The 17,374-nt window shown below is 29.4% G+C and overlaps 4 protein-coding genes across 13 annotated transcripts; 2 read left to right on the top strand and 2 right to left on the bottom strand.

The window, feature by feature from the left end:
• Nucleotides 1–492: 492 nt before the first annotated feature.
• Nucleotides 493–3,914, bottom strand: LOC124955465 (tubulin alpha-1 chain-like). Of its 3 annotated transcripts, none has more exons than XM_047509951.1 (4): nucleotides 3,499–3,914; nucleotides 2,750–3,157; nucleotides 2,392–2,589; nucleotides 493–2,306 (listed from the first exon to the last, which is right to left on the bottom strand). In XM_047509951.1, the coding sequence occupies exons 2-4, from the start codon at nucleotides 2,985–2,987 to the stop codon at nucleotides 1,180–1,182; spliced, it is 1,563 nt and encodes a 520-aa protein (XP_047365907.1). In that variant the 5' UTR covers nucleotides 2,988–3,157; nucleotides 3,499–3,914; the 3' UTR covers nucleotides 493–1,179. The 3 variants fall into 3 exon arrangements, with proteins under 3 accessions (XP_047365907.1, XP_047365906.1, XP_047365908.1); XM_047509950.1 differs by having other exon boundaries at nucleotides 3,390–3,914; XM_047509952.1 differs by lacking the exon at nucleotides 3,499–3,914 and having other exon boundaries at nucleotides 2,392–2,614; nucleotides 2,750–2,937.
• On the top strand, nucleotides 3,399–14,451 carry LOC124955461 (Fanconi anemia group I protein homolog). 7 transcript variants are annotated; one of them, XM_047509932.1, is made up of 24 exons: nucleotides 3,399–3,907; nucleotides 4,371–4,633; nucleotides 4,845–5,128; nucleotides 5,241–5,408; nucleotides 5,581–5,804; nucleotides 5,913–6,109; nucleotides 6,344–6,480; nucleotides 6,607–6,830; nucleotides 6,925–7,277; nucleotides 7,386–7,515; nucleotides 7,605–7,912; nucleotides 8,026–8,217; nucleotides 8,340–8,491; nucleotides 8,568–8,738; nucleotides 8,819–8,970; nucleotides 9,055–9,248; nucleotides 9,369–9,536; nucleotides 9,685–9,859; nucleotides 9,930–10,146; nucleotides 10,231–10,303; nucleotides 10,401–10,550; nucleotides 10,620–10,718; nucleotides 10,799–12,286; nucleotides 14,192–14,451. In XM_047509932.1, the coding sequence occupies exons 2-23, from the start codon at nucleotides 4,550–4,552 to the stop codon at nucleotides 10,901–10,903; spliced, it is 3,957 nt and encodes a 1,318-aa protein (XP_047365888.1). In that variant the 5' UTR covers nucleotides 3,399–3,907; nucleotides 4,371–4,549; the 3' UTR covers nucleotides 10,904–12,286; nucleotides 14,192–14,451. The 7 variants fall into 7 exon arrangements, with proteins under 7 accessions (XP_047365888.1, XP_047365889.1, XP_047365892.1 ...); XM_047509933.1 differs by having other exon boundaries at nucleotides 4,412–4,633; XM_047509936.1 differs by lacking the exon at nucleotides 4,371–4,633 and having other exon boundaries at nucleotides 3,401–3,907.
• LOC124955476 (U4/U6.U5 small nuclear ribonucleoprotein 27 kDa protein-like) lies at nucleotides 10,741–12,287 on the bottom strand. 2 transcript variants are annotated; one of them, XM_047509974.1, is made up of 4 exons: nucleotides 12,078–12,287; nucleotides 11,839–12,002; nucleotides 11,590–11,750; nucleotides 10,741–11,485 (listed from the first exon to the last, which is right to left on the bottom strand). In XM_047509974.1, exons 2-4 carry the CDS (start codon nucleotides 11,943–11,945, stop codon nucleotides 11,289–11,291), a joined length of 465 nt encoding a protein of 154 aa, XP_047365930.1. In that variant the 5' UTR covers nucleotides 11,946–12,002; nucleotides 12,078–12,287; the 3' UTR covers nucleotides 10,741–11,288. The 2 variants fall into 2 exon arrangements, with proteins under 2 accessions (XP_047365930.1, XP_047365929.1); XM_047509973.1 differs by having other exon boundaries at nucleotides 11,839–12,286.
• Nucleotides 14,452–15,185: 734 nt separating the features above from the next.
• Nucleotides 15,186–16,788, top strand: LOC124955466 (tubulin alpha-1 chain-like). The gene is given in 2 exon segments (XM_047509953.1): nucleotides 15,186–15,420; nucleotides 15,538–16,788. Coding segments are annotated over 2 exon segments (1,362 nt in total). The 3' UTR covers nucleotides 16,665–16,788.
• The last annotated feature ends 586 nt before the right edge of the window (nucleotides 16,789–17,374 follow it).

A 17,374-nucleotide genomic window follows, 5' to 3' on the forward strand; every position in this document is an offset into this window, starting at 1 on the left:
CCCAACGAATAATGCGCGAAGATGCGCCGCGGTGGCTCTTTATACCATCCGTGATCGACTGTTACAGGGTACGCTGATTGGTTGTTGCTATCCTCACCACCTCTTGCGATTGGTTAAAACAAAACCGCAATACGCAACGATATGCGTTGCTAAACAGAAAATATAGTGCGACAAAATGTAGTCGATAAATGTCTATTTATTGTAATTATATAAAATTGACTAATTAATAAACTATGTAATAAGATGATTTATTGTCAATCTAAGTATCTAACATCTATCTAAAAGCAGTGAATTCGTATTTATTACCAATGGCATTAAATTATATGCACTCTGAAAACGATTTTCGCCATATTTGGAATGTATGTACGTTGAGCGAACGAAGCAGCGGCGTGTGATATATGCTTATGTCGCATACACATACATTCATCTCGTTTAATGAGAAGTCGTACACGAACTCTCAGTATTGATTTTTCCAAAGAGATAGTAGATCCATTCAACGGCCATGCCAGCTCGTTAGTTATATATATATAACATACGATATTTATTAAATAAAAAGGGACAAAATCCCACACGCATACGTCTTTTTTTTTCTTTCTCTTGCAGTCTTATTTGAGTACGTATTTTAAGACATATGACTCATACACATTTTCGACAAAACTTTCGTCTTATAATGATACTGATTATATTTCCTAACGTTTCATATTTTCTATTTATGAAGACATTTATCGTCAATTAACAAAAGTACAGAAAAATATGCACGTTTGTTTAAAACATGGTAAGAAGCATACGAGACAATGGGAAAATATGGGCGTGTACCTGAACCCACCGAGGTATACACACTGCACCTATATTGATCGGCCGTGCATGACGTTCTCCTTTACGCATACATAATAATGAAAATCTTTTATAAAAACCTTTCGATAGCTCCTAAATGCGATTATTAAATAATAAATTGGAAATCGTTAAACAATTGTTAATTAAACTAATATCTTCTATGGCCAAAAAAAAAAAGAAAAGGAAATGTAAATGAAATATTACAGTTACTCGAGAACGATAGAAAATAAATTTTGAAGATAATATAAAATATCATGAATCGTTTACATATAACAATAACAAAATATTCTTTGTCAAATATAGCAGAATACTACATGTAATACGGTTAACAACGATTATATATAATTAATATTCATCGTTGCCTTCTGGATTATCATCAACTGTATCCATACCAACCTCTTCATAATCTTTTTCTAAAGCAGCCAAATCTTCGCGTGCTTCTGAAAATTCACCCTCCTCCATACCTTCTCCGACGTACCAATGAACGAATGCTCTTTTCGCATACATCAGATCAAACTTGTGGTCAAGTCGTGCCCATGCCTCGGCAATAGCTGTTGTATTAGATAACATGCATACTGCACGTTGCACCTTGGCCAAATCGCCGCCGGGTACAACAGTGGGAGGCTGATAGTTAATACCTACTTTAAAGCCTGTAGGGCACCAATCAACGAACTGTATACTACGTTTTGTCTTTATAGCAGCGATAGCTGCATTAACATCTTTGGGCACGACATCGCCTCTATAGAGCATACAACAAGCCATGTATTTGCCATTTCGAGGATCACATTTTACCATTTGATTGGATGGCTCGAAACAGGCGTTCGTAATTTCTGATACGCTAAGTTGCTCATGATATGCCTTTTCTGCCGATATTACTGGTGCATAAGTTACGAGAGGAAAATGAATTCTTGGATATGGTACCAAATTTGTTTGAAATTCAGTTAGGTCGACATTTAGGGCACCGTCGAATCGTAATGAGGCGGTGATCGAAGAAACGATCTGACCGATCAAGCGATTCAAGTTGGTATATGTAGGTCTCTCGATGTCCAAGTTACGACGGCAAATATCGTAAATGGCCTCGTTGTCAACCATAAAAGCGCAATCGGAGTGTTCGAGTGTAGTATGAGTAGTCAAGATCGAATTGTACGGTTCTACTACGGCTGTAGAAACTTGCGGTGCCGGATAAATGGCGAATTCCAATTTAGACTTCTTCCCGTAGTCTACCGAAAGTCGTTCCATCAAGAGAGAGGTGAAACCAGAGCCGGTCCCACCACCGAACGAATGAAATATAAGAAAGCCTTGGAGTCCAGTACATTGATCCACTAATTTTCTCACACGATCTAGAACAACATCGACGATCTCTTTGCCGACTGTGTAGTGGCCACGAGCGTAATTATTTGCGGCATCTTCTTTACCCGTTATCAATTGTTCCGGGTGAAAAAGTTGTCGATACGTTCCTGTTCGTACTTCATCTGAAAAGAAATCGCGATTATAATTTGATCGATCCATATTATATGCGCTCGATGCCTATTCGTTGCTTTCGTTATTCTCGCTTACCGACAACGGTAGGTTCAAGGTCAACGAACACTGCTCTGGGCACATGTTTACCCGACCCAGTTTCACTGAAAAACGTATTAAAGCTATCGTCTCCTCCGCCGAGCATTTTATCAGATGGCATTTGTCCGTCTGGTTGTATACCATGTTCTAAACAATAAAGCTCCCAACAAGCATTTCCAATTTGAACTCCTGCTTGTCCTACGTGAATAGAAATGCACTCGCGCTAAAACGATTAGAGCGCACGATGGTAACATATAAATTCGTCTTTTTCAATTTTATTATCAAGGTCTTATTAAGATTCTTTAATTCATACCGTGATACCTATACTATTAGTGCATATAAATTTATCATAACTTACCATTTTGTGCGAGAAATTGTAGAGGATGTAAAATAAACAAATAGATTGATAGTAGAAAAAAAAAGAAGAAAGGAGTATAAAAACAAAAAATGTTCGATCTCAACACTAAAAATCGAACAGTATGTGAAAGTTTAGACGAAGCTGGTAATGAATCTCCTCTAAACACAAATTGCGCCGTTGTGCGAATCTGCCTGTTATACTCTTGGCTCACGCACAGTTTTAGGCTACGACGAAGCATGCGCTCCGGTTTGCCTCGTGACACTTATGCAACAATAAACCTTATACAGCATATTAGATCTCCCTTAGTGTTGTCTTCCTGTCTATCATCATCATCATTATAATCGTTTATAGATATATTCTTGATCGAAGATCACAAAGGTCACGATTTTATCTCTATGATTATATATACTATAAATAAATAAATAAATATGTATATATAAATGAGTATAAGTAATATGTGGTATAAATATATATATTTATATGTATATATATATATATATATATATATATATATAATTATGTATATAAGGTACAAATAAATAAATAAATAAATAAATAAATATATTTATATATATGTATATATGTATACACATGTATTTATAATATTTTATTAAGGTATAATAAATTATTATTCAAACACCATTAACTGTTCCAAAACGTATGAATATTGCTTTAACGTTGACGGTATGCAATTAGATCGTTCATGCAAGGTCGACGACATAAGGGGCAGATAAATTTAGAACTCGTACCCTCTCTTAGTAGAAAAGTGTATTTCTTTTCTACGACATTTCAAGATTCGTCTAAAAATAGTATATACGGTTATAACTAGTTTAAACTCAGACGGAGTGCAACCGACCGATCCTTCTCTTCCCTTTTCGATGCAACTGCTTAGAAAATTTAATGTACTATTCGTCCTACTCAAAAATATCTGTTTTAACTTGAAAGAAAAATATTTCTATAATATACTTTTCTTCCATCTTCGGATAACTGAAAAGTGAGAGAATAAGAGAGAGCAGTATTTTATATGTACATCTGAAGTATTCGCTTGTAACATACTTTCTTTCTCTCTCTCTCTCTCTCTCTCTCTCGAATGAGGCCATTCACATAGCGTTTACCTTCCACGAATCAATACTGCAGAAGTTTCAATGATCTTATAAGGTTACCGTCAGTTTCCTTTACCTAACGCGACACTATCCCTTCTCCTTTAATATTTCTCATCATTTAATACATGAGATGACGTAATCTAACATCACCTATATGCTTTTTCGCTATCATGGTTAAGAACGTCATTATATTAACTTCCTGTTGTAAATAATACGAATGACGTATTTAATGATACGTATATAATGATAATTTTAATTATATTCATACTCATTATACCTTTTAACATAATATTACATTTTTATTTTTTTTACTCTAATATATTTTTGCTTTAAGCTGAAGAAAACATAATAAATGTAAAAAGATATTAATATATGGCGGATTTTTTGATGTATTACTTTTTTCAATTAGTTTAATACTATTCAACGATATAATAAACTATATGTATAAACATATATATTTTTTGCTCTTTATATTAATCTTACCGTTTTTCTTATATGAAATATACTACTTTATTCAGATAGCGCTACGAGCAATATAACGCTTTCTCTGCATGTGCAGGACAATGGGGAAATATTCTCAGAGTGAATATAACCTTCTTAAAATCTTCCAAATCGGTAGTAAATAATGTTAGCAATCGTATAGATCTATACGATTAATGGATAAATTTATTTGTTAAATTTGTAAAACAGAACAAATATGTATGCGAAATTACAAGATCTAATGGGTCGAAAAGACCGACCACGATTACACAAATTCGTACAGAATGTAAATATAGAAGAAGTGAGTCAAGAAGAAATAACTTATTTTAAATGAAATAATATTTATTTCGAATAAAACTCGTTTCAGGATTAAAAGAATATTAATTTCTTTAGCATATTAAGTCATCAATGTCAATTTACCGACGATAGCAGTACATAGCATACATATATAATTGTACTAATTAAAAAATTATATTTTTAGAAAGTATTCAAATTTATCTTTCTTTTTTCAGCTTTGCAAAGTATTATGTGATAAGATTTATAGCGCAGATATAGTAAAAGTGTTGGATGAAATACTACAAGCATTTTGTAATGCTGATAAATTTTCTGAAAACAAATTAAAAGTAGTGAAAGCCATACTAAAAACTCTAGGAAGTGCTAAAATTAATAGTAATAACGCAGAAGAAATCATCAGTCTTATAGCTATGGATTTTCCTAATTTTTCAAAGAATTGTCTAATTCAATTAGTACAATTTTCTACTTCTAATATTTATTCAAACGAAGATAATTTCTACAGGTATAATGATATTTATCTTTTAAACTGTTGTCTTATTATTTAATATTTTTCAAATATATAACAATTACAAAATACAATAAGCAATAATATAAATAGATAATAAATATTTTAGTTGGAAAGATTTATTACCGGTGTTACTAGAAATCTTAGAACAAGAAAAATATATTGATTATATGAATTCAGAAGTCACTGGAAGTGAATATAAGATGCTTATCGTTAAATCCATATGTAACAGCCAATGGGAGCCTAGCATTGTACCATGTCTAGCGAAAATGTTTGGGTAAATTTATTAATTTTAAAGAAAATGTAGTTTAAATTAATCTTAACTTCTTTTTATTTTTTAATAGTTCTAATGTTTGAACAAACAGAGGAATAATATTATAACATATAATTTTGAATATGCATATTTTTATAGTTTTTTTTTTTATAATTTGATCTTTCTATTTGAACAGAGACATGATTCTGGAGAAAAAAGATCTGAATGTGGTAATTATTGCATTGTGTCATAAACTTTGCATGATTGCTTTAAATGAAATCCCACCTTTTGTATATCAGACTCTTAGATTATGTAGTAATTTTAGTTGTATACATTTGATTGTATCACTGCGTAAATATTTTGCATCGTATTATTCAAATGCAAATAGTAAAGAAAAAGAGAATAATTTAGACGATATTAGTAAGTAGTATAATTTTTTAAATATTTTTTTAATAAACAATTCATAGATAATATATATATATATATATATATTATGAGTTTCTTATATTTATATTTCTATATTTATAGGTACAACAAGTTTAAAAGAAATACAAGATGCAGAAAGTAATGTACTGTTTCACATACATCATGCCACACAATTACATTATAAATGTATAAAAGATTTGATACTTGCATTTAAAAAATTTTCTATAGTACCAGAATATGTATTAGAACCTTTCATTTTATCTACGATATTTATAATCTCCAGTGTACATGAAGAACAGGTAACAAGTAAATACTTTTTATTGCATGATATATACATTTGTTTTCTTTCTATTGAAAATTTCAAAAACTTTATACTTCAATTATTTATAAATTGATATCAAGGTTGTTAAATGCATTTTCTCTGTTTCTCTCTCTTTCTCTCTCTCTCTCTCTCTCTCTCTCTCTCTCTCTCTCTCTCTCTCTCTCTCTCTCTCTCTCTCTCATATCAAATTTTCAAAAATGTGTAAAAATAGGTTTTTGAAATGCTTCATCAGACGATTTTAAGAAAAATGCAAGATGATGAAAAATGTAAGAATAGTGCTTGGTTAAAATCTTTAATGAATAATAATTGTGATATTATGAATATTATAGATCAAGTTATAGCAAATAGGTATGCATATATATACAAGAATATATATATATATATATATATATATATATATATATATATATATATATTCCTATGAATACATAAAATAAAATTTTTTTATTAATTAATTCTATTAATTAATTCTAGTGATAAAGACCGTCATGTTGTATTAAAAGGAATTATGGAGTTAGGATTTGTGCTTATGGATACAGAACATACAATTGGAAAAGTTAATAAATATCCAACACATAATATTGGTATACAGATACTTCAAAGATTAATGAAGAAAAGACATGAGATATGTGGATCTGTACTTCAATTATTAACTGATAAAATAGTGGCAGGTGGTTTGTTAATATCGCAGTACACAGGTATGATATTTTATTTCAAAAAAAGAAAGTAATATAAAAATATTTTTCAATATTGCATAATAATAATAAATGATTTGTTGATTTTTATTTCCAGATTGTTTGGCATATATGTGCTCTAAATTAGCAATGAATGTGCTCGATTTTCAAACTTATATAATTACTCTTCTTGATCAATTGCTATGTGTACCTGGTACTGCAGCTGTACAAATTCTTTACGCAGTTTTGCCATTGATACATGTTTCATCTAATGTAAAAGACAATCTTATGTTATCATTGAGAAAGGCTCTCTATAGAAAAGGAATATGTACACGTAAAATGGCAGTAACTGGTTTTCTTGAACTATTAAAAATGTTAAAAATGAATTTTAGAAGAAATCTTTCAAATGATTATTCTAGCAATTCCTCCATGTCTATTACATTATCTAATTCAACATCCATATTAACTCAGGTAAATACGAAGAATAGACTATTATATGTTTCTAATTAAAATGCATCAATGCATTATTATTATAATGTTATAACGTTATTTTGTATTAAATCTTATTATATTTTTTAGGTAACTTTAGAAAAACACAATAATATAGGAAATAATTATGGATGCAATAAAAGATTATGTGTTGACATATTAAATATATTAAAAAAGTGTTTTACTCAAGAATATGAAGTCAGATCACATTTATATGAAGGTGGAATATATATAATAATATAAAATAATCATAAATATAAAGAGTATGTATATATGTGCGTAATATGTAATAATATATTTTCTTTTCAGGATTATATGAAGTTGTAATTAAGAATCCTGAACTATCGGAATACATAGTGGAAATATTACTTGCTCAATTGAATCTTTATTTTGAAATAGATGAAAATGTATTACCTCCATTAAAGATTGATCTAAGTGCTGATATAAACGATATACAAATTGTTCCAAAAGAGCCTATAGCCACATTGATTTCTGTATTACAAGCAATTTATATAAAAACAGCTTTAGAAGATTGGGAAATTTTAAATAAAGTTGCTATCATTCTAGAGTCACTGTGTATAAGGATGGCACGAACTGAAACGGAACATTTAAATTTGGTATGAATATCTCTTTGGTTAAAAGCAGTTTTTACGAATAATTATTCATTTAAAGGAATAAGATTTATAATGATAAGAATCGTGCATAATAATATTAATTCTTAATCTTATAGGATGATACAATGAATTTACTTGATAATACACCAAAATCACAACAAAAATTACATAATTTAAAAGAAATGATAGGCGTATATGAATCTTTAATATCATTCAGAGTTAATTCCTGGGTTAATGAAAGTAAAAATATAGCAAAAAGTATATATGGTCTTTTTAAAGGATATAATAGGTTAATGGACATTATTAAGGTAATTTAGAAAATAATATCAATATTTTCTGGCTACATTTTTATATGATGAATATTAAATTATAAATGTCATACTCTTCACATGATAATATATATTATATGCTAAATTTATACTTATTGTAGAATATAAGAAAAAAGAAGGGAAACAAAAATAAAAAAAATAAAGATGCAAATAACACTACATTTAAGAAGAAAAGCCATTCAGATATTATAAAATTGCCAAATGGAAATATAAGTTTAAACATAGTGTGTAAAATTTTAGAACTACATTATTTGTTAGTAATATTTAATATATATTTTATTAAAAAAAGAAATGAAAGTAAATCAAGCATTAATATTGTTATTTTGTAGAGACAAGTGGTCAGACAATGATGAAGCTAAGATTTTAAGATCACATAGAGACTTTTATCATTATATTTTACAAAGTTGCATTTCTACTTTTCAAACAATAATATTATTAAGTATACCAGACTTTGAAAAACACAAAAAACAATATATAAAAGTGTATCATAAAATTGGAGAGTAAGAGCATTGAATATGTGCAATACTTTCTATGTTACTTTTATCTCGCATGTGCTAATTTAAGAATTATTTTCTTATAGATTACTCTATAAAAATGTAATTTTGGAATTTAGAAATGCATTTAATGATGATCAACAGGGAACATTATTAGCTTTACAGTGTTTTAAGGAATATTGTTGTCTAATATGTTCAAAGTTTTCTTCTCAATTGCCACAATTTCTTTATAGTATGTGTATGTATTTTTCTACAATAGAAAAAGTAAAAATAAAATGTCTTTTTGCTTAACTTATTTCTTAAATATTTTGTTTGTCATTAGGTAATGAAAAGCCAATGGAAAGTTTTAATATGCAATTGGAAACATTTATTTTGTCTTTCAAAGCTCCATTGAAAATTTCTTTCGAACAAGATTCTGATGAGCCTGAATTTTATAAACAAATGTCGTTAATACTTTTAGAAATTATACAACAATTTGTGCATCAATTGAACTTTCATGAAAAAAATACTAAAAAAGTTTGTAGAAACGCATTACTATTAACATTTTCACATATGATAGATATTTTATTAATAGCATTATATTAAATATTTATGTTATATTTTATTCGATTATGTTAACTAATCACTAAATTATAGATTTTTGAATGGATTAGTAAATGTTCACAAATGGAAGGCATCAGTGTTTCTGCAGCTATTTTGATCCTTCAAATCCTTTTATGGATAGAAGATTGCGATAAAGACAATGGAGAAATATTAAATGATATTTGTCTGGAAATATCAGAGAAACTGGGTATGATACATAAGGTTCGTTAACTTTACACGCAATTAATTATAGTCTATAGAATTGAAATATTAAATAAAATTTTTTTGTTTTTTCTCTTATATATATATATATATATATATATATATATATATATATATATATATATATATATATATATCTTTACTACAGATTGAAACATCAAAAAATGAAAAATATAAAATTATAAACGAAAATACAGTTGTGCAAGCTTATAGCGTACTTAATCATTACATAAAAAATAAATTAGATAATGTGTCTTGGTTTTTAGAACGTTTGAAAGCTGAACTTGCAATAATGAATGTTGTTAATATTAATAATGAACAACGTACGTATTGATTTATTTAATAAATGTTGATGGATTTTTAATAATGAATATTTCTCTTATATCGTAATAGATGCAGAAGATTTAGTAGAAAAAGAACGCAGTTTATGCAGACAATTGTCTTATATCATTCAAATACTTTATACATTGGCCAACATATCTATCGATCCAGGTCAATCTACCAACTCGATATTTAAGAACTTACAACAATTGTATAACATATTGAGTAAACTTACTAAATATTTTTATAATAAATCGAGCAGTGGAAATGCAGCATTTCATGCTGTTAGGTGAGGGTTTGGAGTTTGTTACAAATTATAAATAATCCAATTTTGTTATAAATTATATATTTCTTTTTGATTATTATTTTTTAGGTTTATTCAGGTGATACAATTAGCTGGAAAACCATTAAAATCTACTTTTTATAATTTAGTAACCCACATAGAGGTACGTGATATATTCAAAAATTAATAATATATGTATATATAAAAGTTTTAATATTTCATATTTTTATACATATTTTTTATTCTTTCTATTGATATAGGAAAGTCAAAGTAAAGACAAAAAACGATTAAAGACAGATACAAATATACAAAAAAATCATATTTTAAAAGAAACTAAATTAATACCACGTGTTGTTTATGAAATTGAACAGTTTAGTAAAGAAGTACTGCTCCTTGCAAAAAAAACAGGGGTAAAGTGCAAATTTATTTTTATAGAATCTTATAAACCGAATTATTTATAATGGTTTTTGTTTTATTAGGTACCTTTAGAAAATTATATCAAACATAGCGTAACACGTGATTTCCGAATATTAGATTCACGATTAACAGAATCTCTTGAACAAGTAGATGTCAGTATGGTAAGAAAATAATTATATCATGTATTATCTGTTAATTCATCAATAATTAACAATTACTTTTTTTATTTTCTATTTAATAGTTAAGCACGCAACGCACTAATGTCACAAATATAAATAACAGTCTTACACATGATTTGGATAATAATTCATCATCCATAACAGAACATTCTTTGACTGAGTCATAAATAGTTTTTAGAGGCTTTTTAATTTGATAAATTTTATTAAATGAACAAGTATTAGAGAATTATATGAGATATCTTGATTTTATTTTTATATGTATGATTTAATAAAATTTAACTCCATATTTTTATAATTGATATGAAAATGTATATTATTATTTTTTTTTTAATTATATAAAATATAATTGAGAGCAAGAATGTACTTAAACTGTCTATGAACTTTTTTGCCGCATTATTAATTCATGTATTGTATGTTCTCAATGAAATAAATTATTCATGTTGTGAAAACTTTAAACAAAAGGAAGAGGATACACTAGGATTATATGTTCTTAATTATAAAGATCTGAATTAAAAAAATATTAGCAATTGGAAAATTAAAAAGTTGAGATATTCATGCCACGAAATCAAGTGGTCTATTGAAACCTCCTTTCCTATTCATGTACTGTCTGTACTTTCTTTTTAGAATAACATGTACTGCGCCTACATCATTTCCTTCTACCTTCTTACCTTTGGTGGTATCAAAACCACAAAACCCCATCATTCTCATCATCTCTTGTTCTTCCGGTGTTTTTCCTTGAAGATCAGCCTCTATAAGAAAAACCACGCTTACCATAATTACTGATATTTATATAAAATATAGAAAAAAATATGTTTTTATTACTACTGTAAAATTATTTTTATTCTCATTATACCCGTGATAACAGGACGTTCTGCAGTAGATAATTTGGCTCTCGGCTTAGGTCTGTCTCGTTCTCTAGATCTAGATCTACTGTATGATCGTTTATGTCTGTCTCGATCACGATCTCGTTCTCTATCTCTATCTCTTGATTTTACTCTGTCACGTTCTGCAGATCTACGATGAAATCGACATTATGTTAACTTTTATCGAATATAAAAATGATAAAAAATTGATCTGTTATTCTTACCATTTTTGTACATACCTCCGACGTCTTTCGCGAGATCGTCGTCTTCGACGATCTCTGTCGCGGTCACGTTCCCTGGAACGATCACGTCGTCTTCCAGGCGACGGGGTATGACTTCGACCCATTACATTTGTATTTTAAATATAAAATTGTTAAAACTGTTTGCACGACATTATAAAAATCTTTAAAGAAAAATATATAGACGTTTTAAAATTTCTAAAGTGTACTGACAGTATGCTAAAAGGTTATGTACATACTATGAAATATTTATAAAATAGTATAATATTGTATCATGTACAAAACAAACATATTTCTATGATTGCGTAGATAAAAATATTTATTTATATTTTCACTTAGTCAAATAATTAACGAATACATTGAACATTTGAAGGCGCTATTTACTGCTGCTGCCGTTGACCTTCGTTTATGTTTTTGTTTCACGTAGTATACTACCTGTTAGCGTCATGTAAGTACGATACATACAATAGCGGTATAATTGAATAATTATTAATTTGAAGTGATAATAATAAAAATATTAGTACAAGTACGTATTTTCATTTGAAGTAAAAATGTAATTTTTATTTCAACATGATATATCAACGATAACATTCGATTGTTTAAAACAGTGTTCATTAACATATCGGTTTTTTATTGTTATTTTACATGTTAATGATAACAGAATAATGATCTATCAATATTTCAAGTTCACACTAAATAAACATGTTTATAATTTGATATTACATATACTGATATTATTTATGAAATCAGAACTGACGTAAGCGATCTAATGATCTAAATATGCTTTTGTAAGACAATACTTTAAAATATAAAATATATTTCTATGCTTGTAAAAATATATATAATTTAAATTACATCTTTGAGAATAAATTCTTCGTGAAAAAAATTCTAATATATATTCATACATGAATAATTCCCATGTGTAAAACATAAAGTATCTTTTTGAAGCTGTTTATCTCTTTGTTTTTTTTTTTTTATATATATATCTGTAAGAATATAAAAAATTTATTAACATTGACTCAAAAGCTTTTAAAACTTCGCACAGAGACACTTGTAATTCAGATTATATTAAAATTGTTGAAAAGTATCAATAATTTAATTCTGATGACAAGTACCTACATAAACATCTGTGTTCACATCTGATAAGAGAACAAATAACGCATTTGTATATAACTTACAAATAAAGTTATACATAAACTTACATAAAAATATATGTTATAAAAACGGTCAAATAAAATAATTTGACGATTAAAGATAAAATATTATTTCTTGAAATTTTATTTTCTTATTATATAAGAATGTGTTTCCCAATCAAAACACTTAACCGGTTTGTTTTAAAGGAGGGGATAGGGATACGATACTATATATTAGTTTAACTATTATGTTCAGTATTAACGTAACGTCTGAGGCATTGGCAATGGACGAACAATATAACAGGAAAACAAACCGTTTAACAAGTTAGCATTGGAACATTAGAATATTTGTCTATTTTTTTTTTTTTTGGCCATACAAGATATTAGTTCAATTAACAATTGTTTAACGATTTCCAATTTATTATTTAATAATCGCATTTAGGAGCTATCGAAAGGTTTTTATAAAAGATTTTCATTATTATGTATGCGTAAAGGAGAACGTCATGCACGGCCGATCAATATAGGTGCAGTGTGTATACCTCGGTGGGTTCAGGTACACGCCCATATTTTCCCATTGTCTCGTATGCTTCTTACCATGTTTTAAACAAACGTGCATATTTTTCTGTACTTTTGTTAATTGACGATAAATGTCTTCATAAATAGAAAATATGAAACGTTAGGAAATATAATCAGTATCATTATAAGACGAAAGTTTTGTCGAAAATGTGTATGAGTCATATGTCTTAAAATACGTACTCAAATAAGACTGCAAGAGAAAGAAAAAAAAAGACGTATGCGTGTGGGATTTTGTCCCTTTTTATTTAATAAATATCGTATGTTATATATATATAACTAACGAGCTGGCATGGCCGTTGAATGGATCTACTATCTCTTTGGAAAAATCAATACTGAGAGTTCGTGTACGACTTCTCATTAAACGAGATGAATGTATGTGTATGCGACATAAGCATATATCACACGCCGCTGCTTCGTTCGCTCAACGTACATACATTCCAAATATGGCGAAAATCGTTTTCAGAGTGCATATAATTTAATGCCATTGGTAATAAATACGAATTCACTGCTTTTAGATAGATGTTAGATACTTAGATTGACAATAAATCATCTTATTACATAGTTTATTAATTAGTCAATTTTATATAATTACAATAAATAGACATTTATCGACTACATTTTGTCGCACTATATTTTCTGTTTAGCAACGCATATCGTTGCGTATTGCGGTTTTGTTTTAACCAATCGCAAGAGGTGGTGAGGATAGCAACAACCAATCAGCGTACCCTGTAACAGTCGATCACGGATGGTATAAAGAGCCACCGCGGCGCATCTTCGCGCATTATTCGTTGGGTGTTCGACGAAAGTTGTCGTTTAGTTGTTAGCTGAGGCTTCATTACTTGCTTTCGCCAACTATCGACCGACTAAGTCTGACGAATTCTTCTTAGATTTTTATCAACGAAAACTTTAAAATCTCAAAATGGTAAGTGTATAAAACCGTATCTAGTAATTTTTTATTTAATCGAAGAAGTTAGCTAATCGTGTCGCGTCATATTCTCGAAAAAATATTCGGTAGCCATTTTGTTATACTTGCCGGCCGGCACCGCCCTTTATCATTTTAATTAATTATTGACTTTTTATGATCTTTTGTTTTATTTTTCTAAGTTTTGTATTATTCAAAGAAATAAAATATCGTAAAAAGATTATCGTGTTATTTAAAAAATATAATCATTGTTCATTTACTATTATACATTATTTGTTGTATGCATTAATCGGAATATATTATTTTATAAAATATATTACTATAAGTATTATTGAGAATTAAAATATGTGTTTATAAAATTTTTCAAACATTTGCTATGAAATCCATTTTAGTATTTCCGCTTGGTGATGACTCATTCTTATGACGTCCATTGTGAATTCATCCATTTTTTTCAATGTTTCTACATCTTTTACGTTTTTATTATTTTTCATGAATATAATATAAATTTGCAACCATTAGTTTTCTATTTTGAATTATAATTTAATAATTCTATGATGATATAAAATATAATTTTCATCAAGGTCAAAAAGATGACTAAAGAAAGATGTAGAAGGTAGAAAAATAAAAATAATTAATAAGTAAATATAAGATCACAAGCATAGAGAATGGTTAATATCATAGTACTATTATAGGATCTAGAGTTTCTACAATCTTTAATGTTTCTTTAGCGTGAATGTATCTCAATCCACGTTGGACAAGCTGGAGTACAGATTGGTAATGCTTGCTGGGAGCTGTATTGCTTGGAACATGGCATTCAGCCCGATGGTCAAATGCCTTCCGATAAGACTATCGGAGGTGGCGATGACAGCTTTAATACTTTCTTCAGCGAAACTGGTGCAGGCAAACATGTACCACGAGCAGTTTTCATTGATTTGGAACCTACTGTTGTTGGTACGTATTAATCTAAAATCATTTTCTTTCTTTCTTGTTTCTTTTTTAGTTGTTATTTTATTTTTACCTAAATTTTATAAATTTTCTTCTTTAACTTGTATCGTTATCCAATTTTAGATGAAGTCCGCACAGGCACATACCGTCAGCTATTTCATCCAGAACAATTGATCACGGGCAAGGAGGATGCTGCTAATAATTATGCTCGGGGTCACTACACAATTGGCAAGGAAATCGTTGACCTCGTCCTAGACCGTATCCGAAAACTGGCAGATCAATGTACTGGATTACAAGGTTTCCTCATCTTCCATTCCTTTGGAGGTGGCACCGGCTCAGGATTCACATCTCTCTTGATGGAAAGATTATCAGTCGATTATGGAAAGAAGTCTAAATTAGAATTCGCTATTTATCCTGCTCCTCAAGTCTCTACCGCCGTGGTTGAACCATACAACTCCATCTTAACTACGCATACCACGCTCGAACATTCCGATTGTGCATTTATGGTTGATAACGAGGCTATTTATGATATCTGTCGTCGTAACCTGGACATCGAGAGACCTACATATACCAACTTGAATCGCTTGATCGGTCAAATTGTTTCTTCGATCACTGCCTCCTTACGATTCGATGGTGCGCTCAACGTCGATCTAACTGAATTCCAAACCAATTTAGTACCCTATCCAAGAATTCATTTCCCGCTGGTAACATACGCACCGGTTATTTCTGCGGAAAAGGCGTATCACGAACAACTCAGCGTCGCAGAAATTACAAACGCTTGCTTCGAGCCAGCCAATCAGATGGTAAAATGCGATCCACGACATGGAAAATACATGGCTTGCTGTATGTTATACAGAGGTGATGTTGTACCTAAGGATGTAAATGCCGCTATTGCCACTATCAAAACCAAACGTACGATTCAATTTGTTGATTGGTGTCCAACTGGATTCAAGGTTGGAATAAATTATCAGCCACCAACTGTCGTACCCGGTGGAGATTTGGCCAAGGTACAACGTGCGGTCTGTATGTTGTCCAACACGACGGCCATTGCCGAGGCATGGGCACGTCTCGATCATAAATTCGATCTTATGTATGCCAAGAGAGCATTCGTTCACTGGTACGTTGGTGAAGGTATGGAAGAAGGTGAATTCTCCGAAGCACGTGAGGATCTTGCAGCTCTCGAGAAGGATTACGAGGAAGTTGGTATGGATTCTGCGGAAGGTGAAGGAGAAGGTGCTGAAGAATATTAAATTCGTATCTAAAAGAAAAATTTTCGTTTGCTTATAGAGCGTACAGGTTTTTCCTTATGCATGTTCAATCCCACAGCATTTGATCGAAAGATACAAAAATAAAAGCAATTTAAAAAACAATGAATCATTTGTTTTTTTTTTTTTTTTTTTTTATTCCATTTATAATTAGTTTGGTTACAGGTAAAATATTCTCGTGCAAAAAGTATTTAATTTTAATCATTACGTTTTACCTTTAATTATATCAATTAATTATATCAGGTAATTAATATCAACGTAGGAAGTTAAATTATTACAGAAAAGAAAACAAAGGTATGTATTTTATTGATATTATATGAAATATTGTAGTTATAAATTTTATTTCAATAAGTTTTATTTACTTTGATGTATTTGACATAATTTATGCTAAGAACAGTTATTGTCACGTTGACACGACAAGAAGACTGTCTTGACATTGTCCTGAGTCATAATAGCAAGTTTTAGGGTATAAAAAGCAACTTTGTAAATAATTAGTTTTTCCAACTATTAGGCGATTATATTAAAAAATACAATTGTTCCATTGTAATGATTACAAAAGTTACGTATTTAACATGCTTACGACTTTACGTTTATTTCAATACTTTGATATTTCCATTAGAAAATTTGGTTATTCTAAATATGTTGTAACTATTTTTATTTTTTTATTTGCACCACAGAAAAATTGCATATTTTTA

This window comes from Vespa velutina, chromosome 18 (assembly GCF_912470025.1).
Source record: "Vespa velutina chromosome 18, iVesVel2.1, whole genome shotgun sequence".
NCBI classification, from domain to species: Eukaryota; Metazoa; Arthropoda; class Insecta; order Hymenoptera; family Vespidae; genus Vespa; species Vespa velutina.

Coding starts and splice junctions, on each gene's coding strand:
- LOC124955465 (XM_047509951.1), bottom strand. CDS start 2,987: ATGCTTCGTCGTAGCCTAAAACTGTGCGTGAGCCAAGAGTATAACAGG. Junction 2,590..2,749: donor ACAATTTCTCGCACAAAATG/GTAAGTTATGAT, acceptor CTATTCACGTAG/GACAAGCAGGAGTTCAAATT. Junction 2,307..2,391: donor CCTTGAACCTACCGTTGTCG/GTAAGCGAGAAT, acceptor ATTTCTTTTCAG/ATGAAGTACGAACAGGAACG.
- LOC124955461 (XM_047509932.1), top strand. CDS start 4,550: ATGTATGCGAAATTACAAGATCTAATGGGTCGAAAAGACCGACCACGA. Junction 8,739..8,818: donor GTGTATCATAAAATTGGAGA/GTAAGAGCATTG, acceptor ATTTTCTTATAG/ATTACTCTATAAAAATGTAA. Junction 9,249..9,368: donor ATGAAAAAAATACTAAAAAA/GTTTGTAGAAAC, acceptor ACTAAATTATAG/ATTTTTGAATGGATTAGTAA.
- LOC124955476 (XM_047509974.1), bottom strand. CDS start 11,945: ATGGGTCGAAGTCATACCCCGTCGCCTGGAAGACGACGTGATCGTTCC. Junction 11,751..11,838: donor TCTCGCGAAAGACGTCGGAG/GTATGTACAAAA, acceptor ATTTCATCGTAG/ATCTGCAGAACGTGACAGAG. Junction 11,486..11,589: donor AGAACGTCCTGTTATCACGG/GTATAATGAGAA, acceptor TTTTTCTTATAG/AGGCTGATCTTCAAGGAAAA.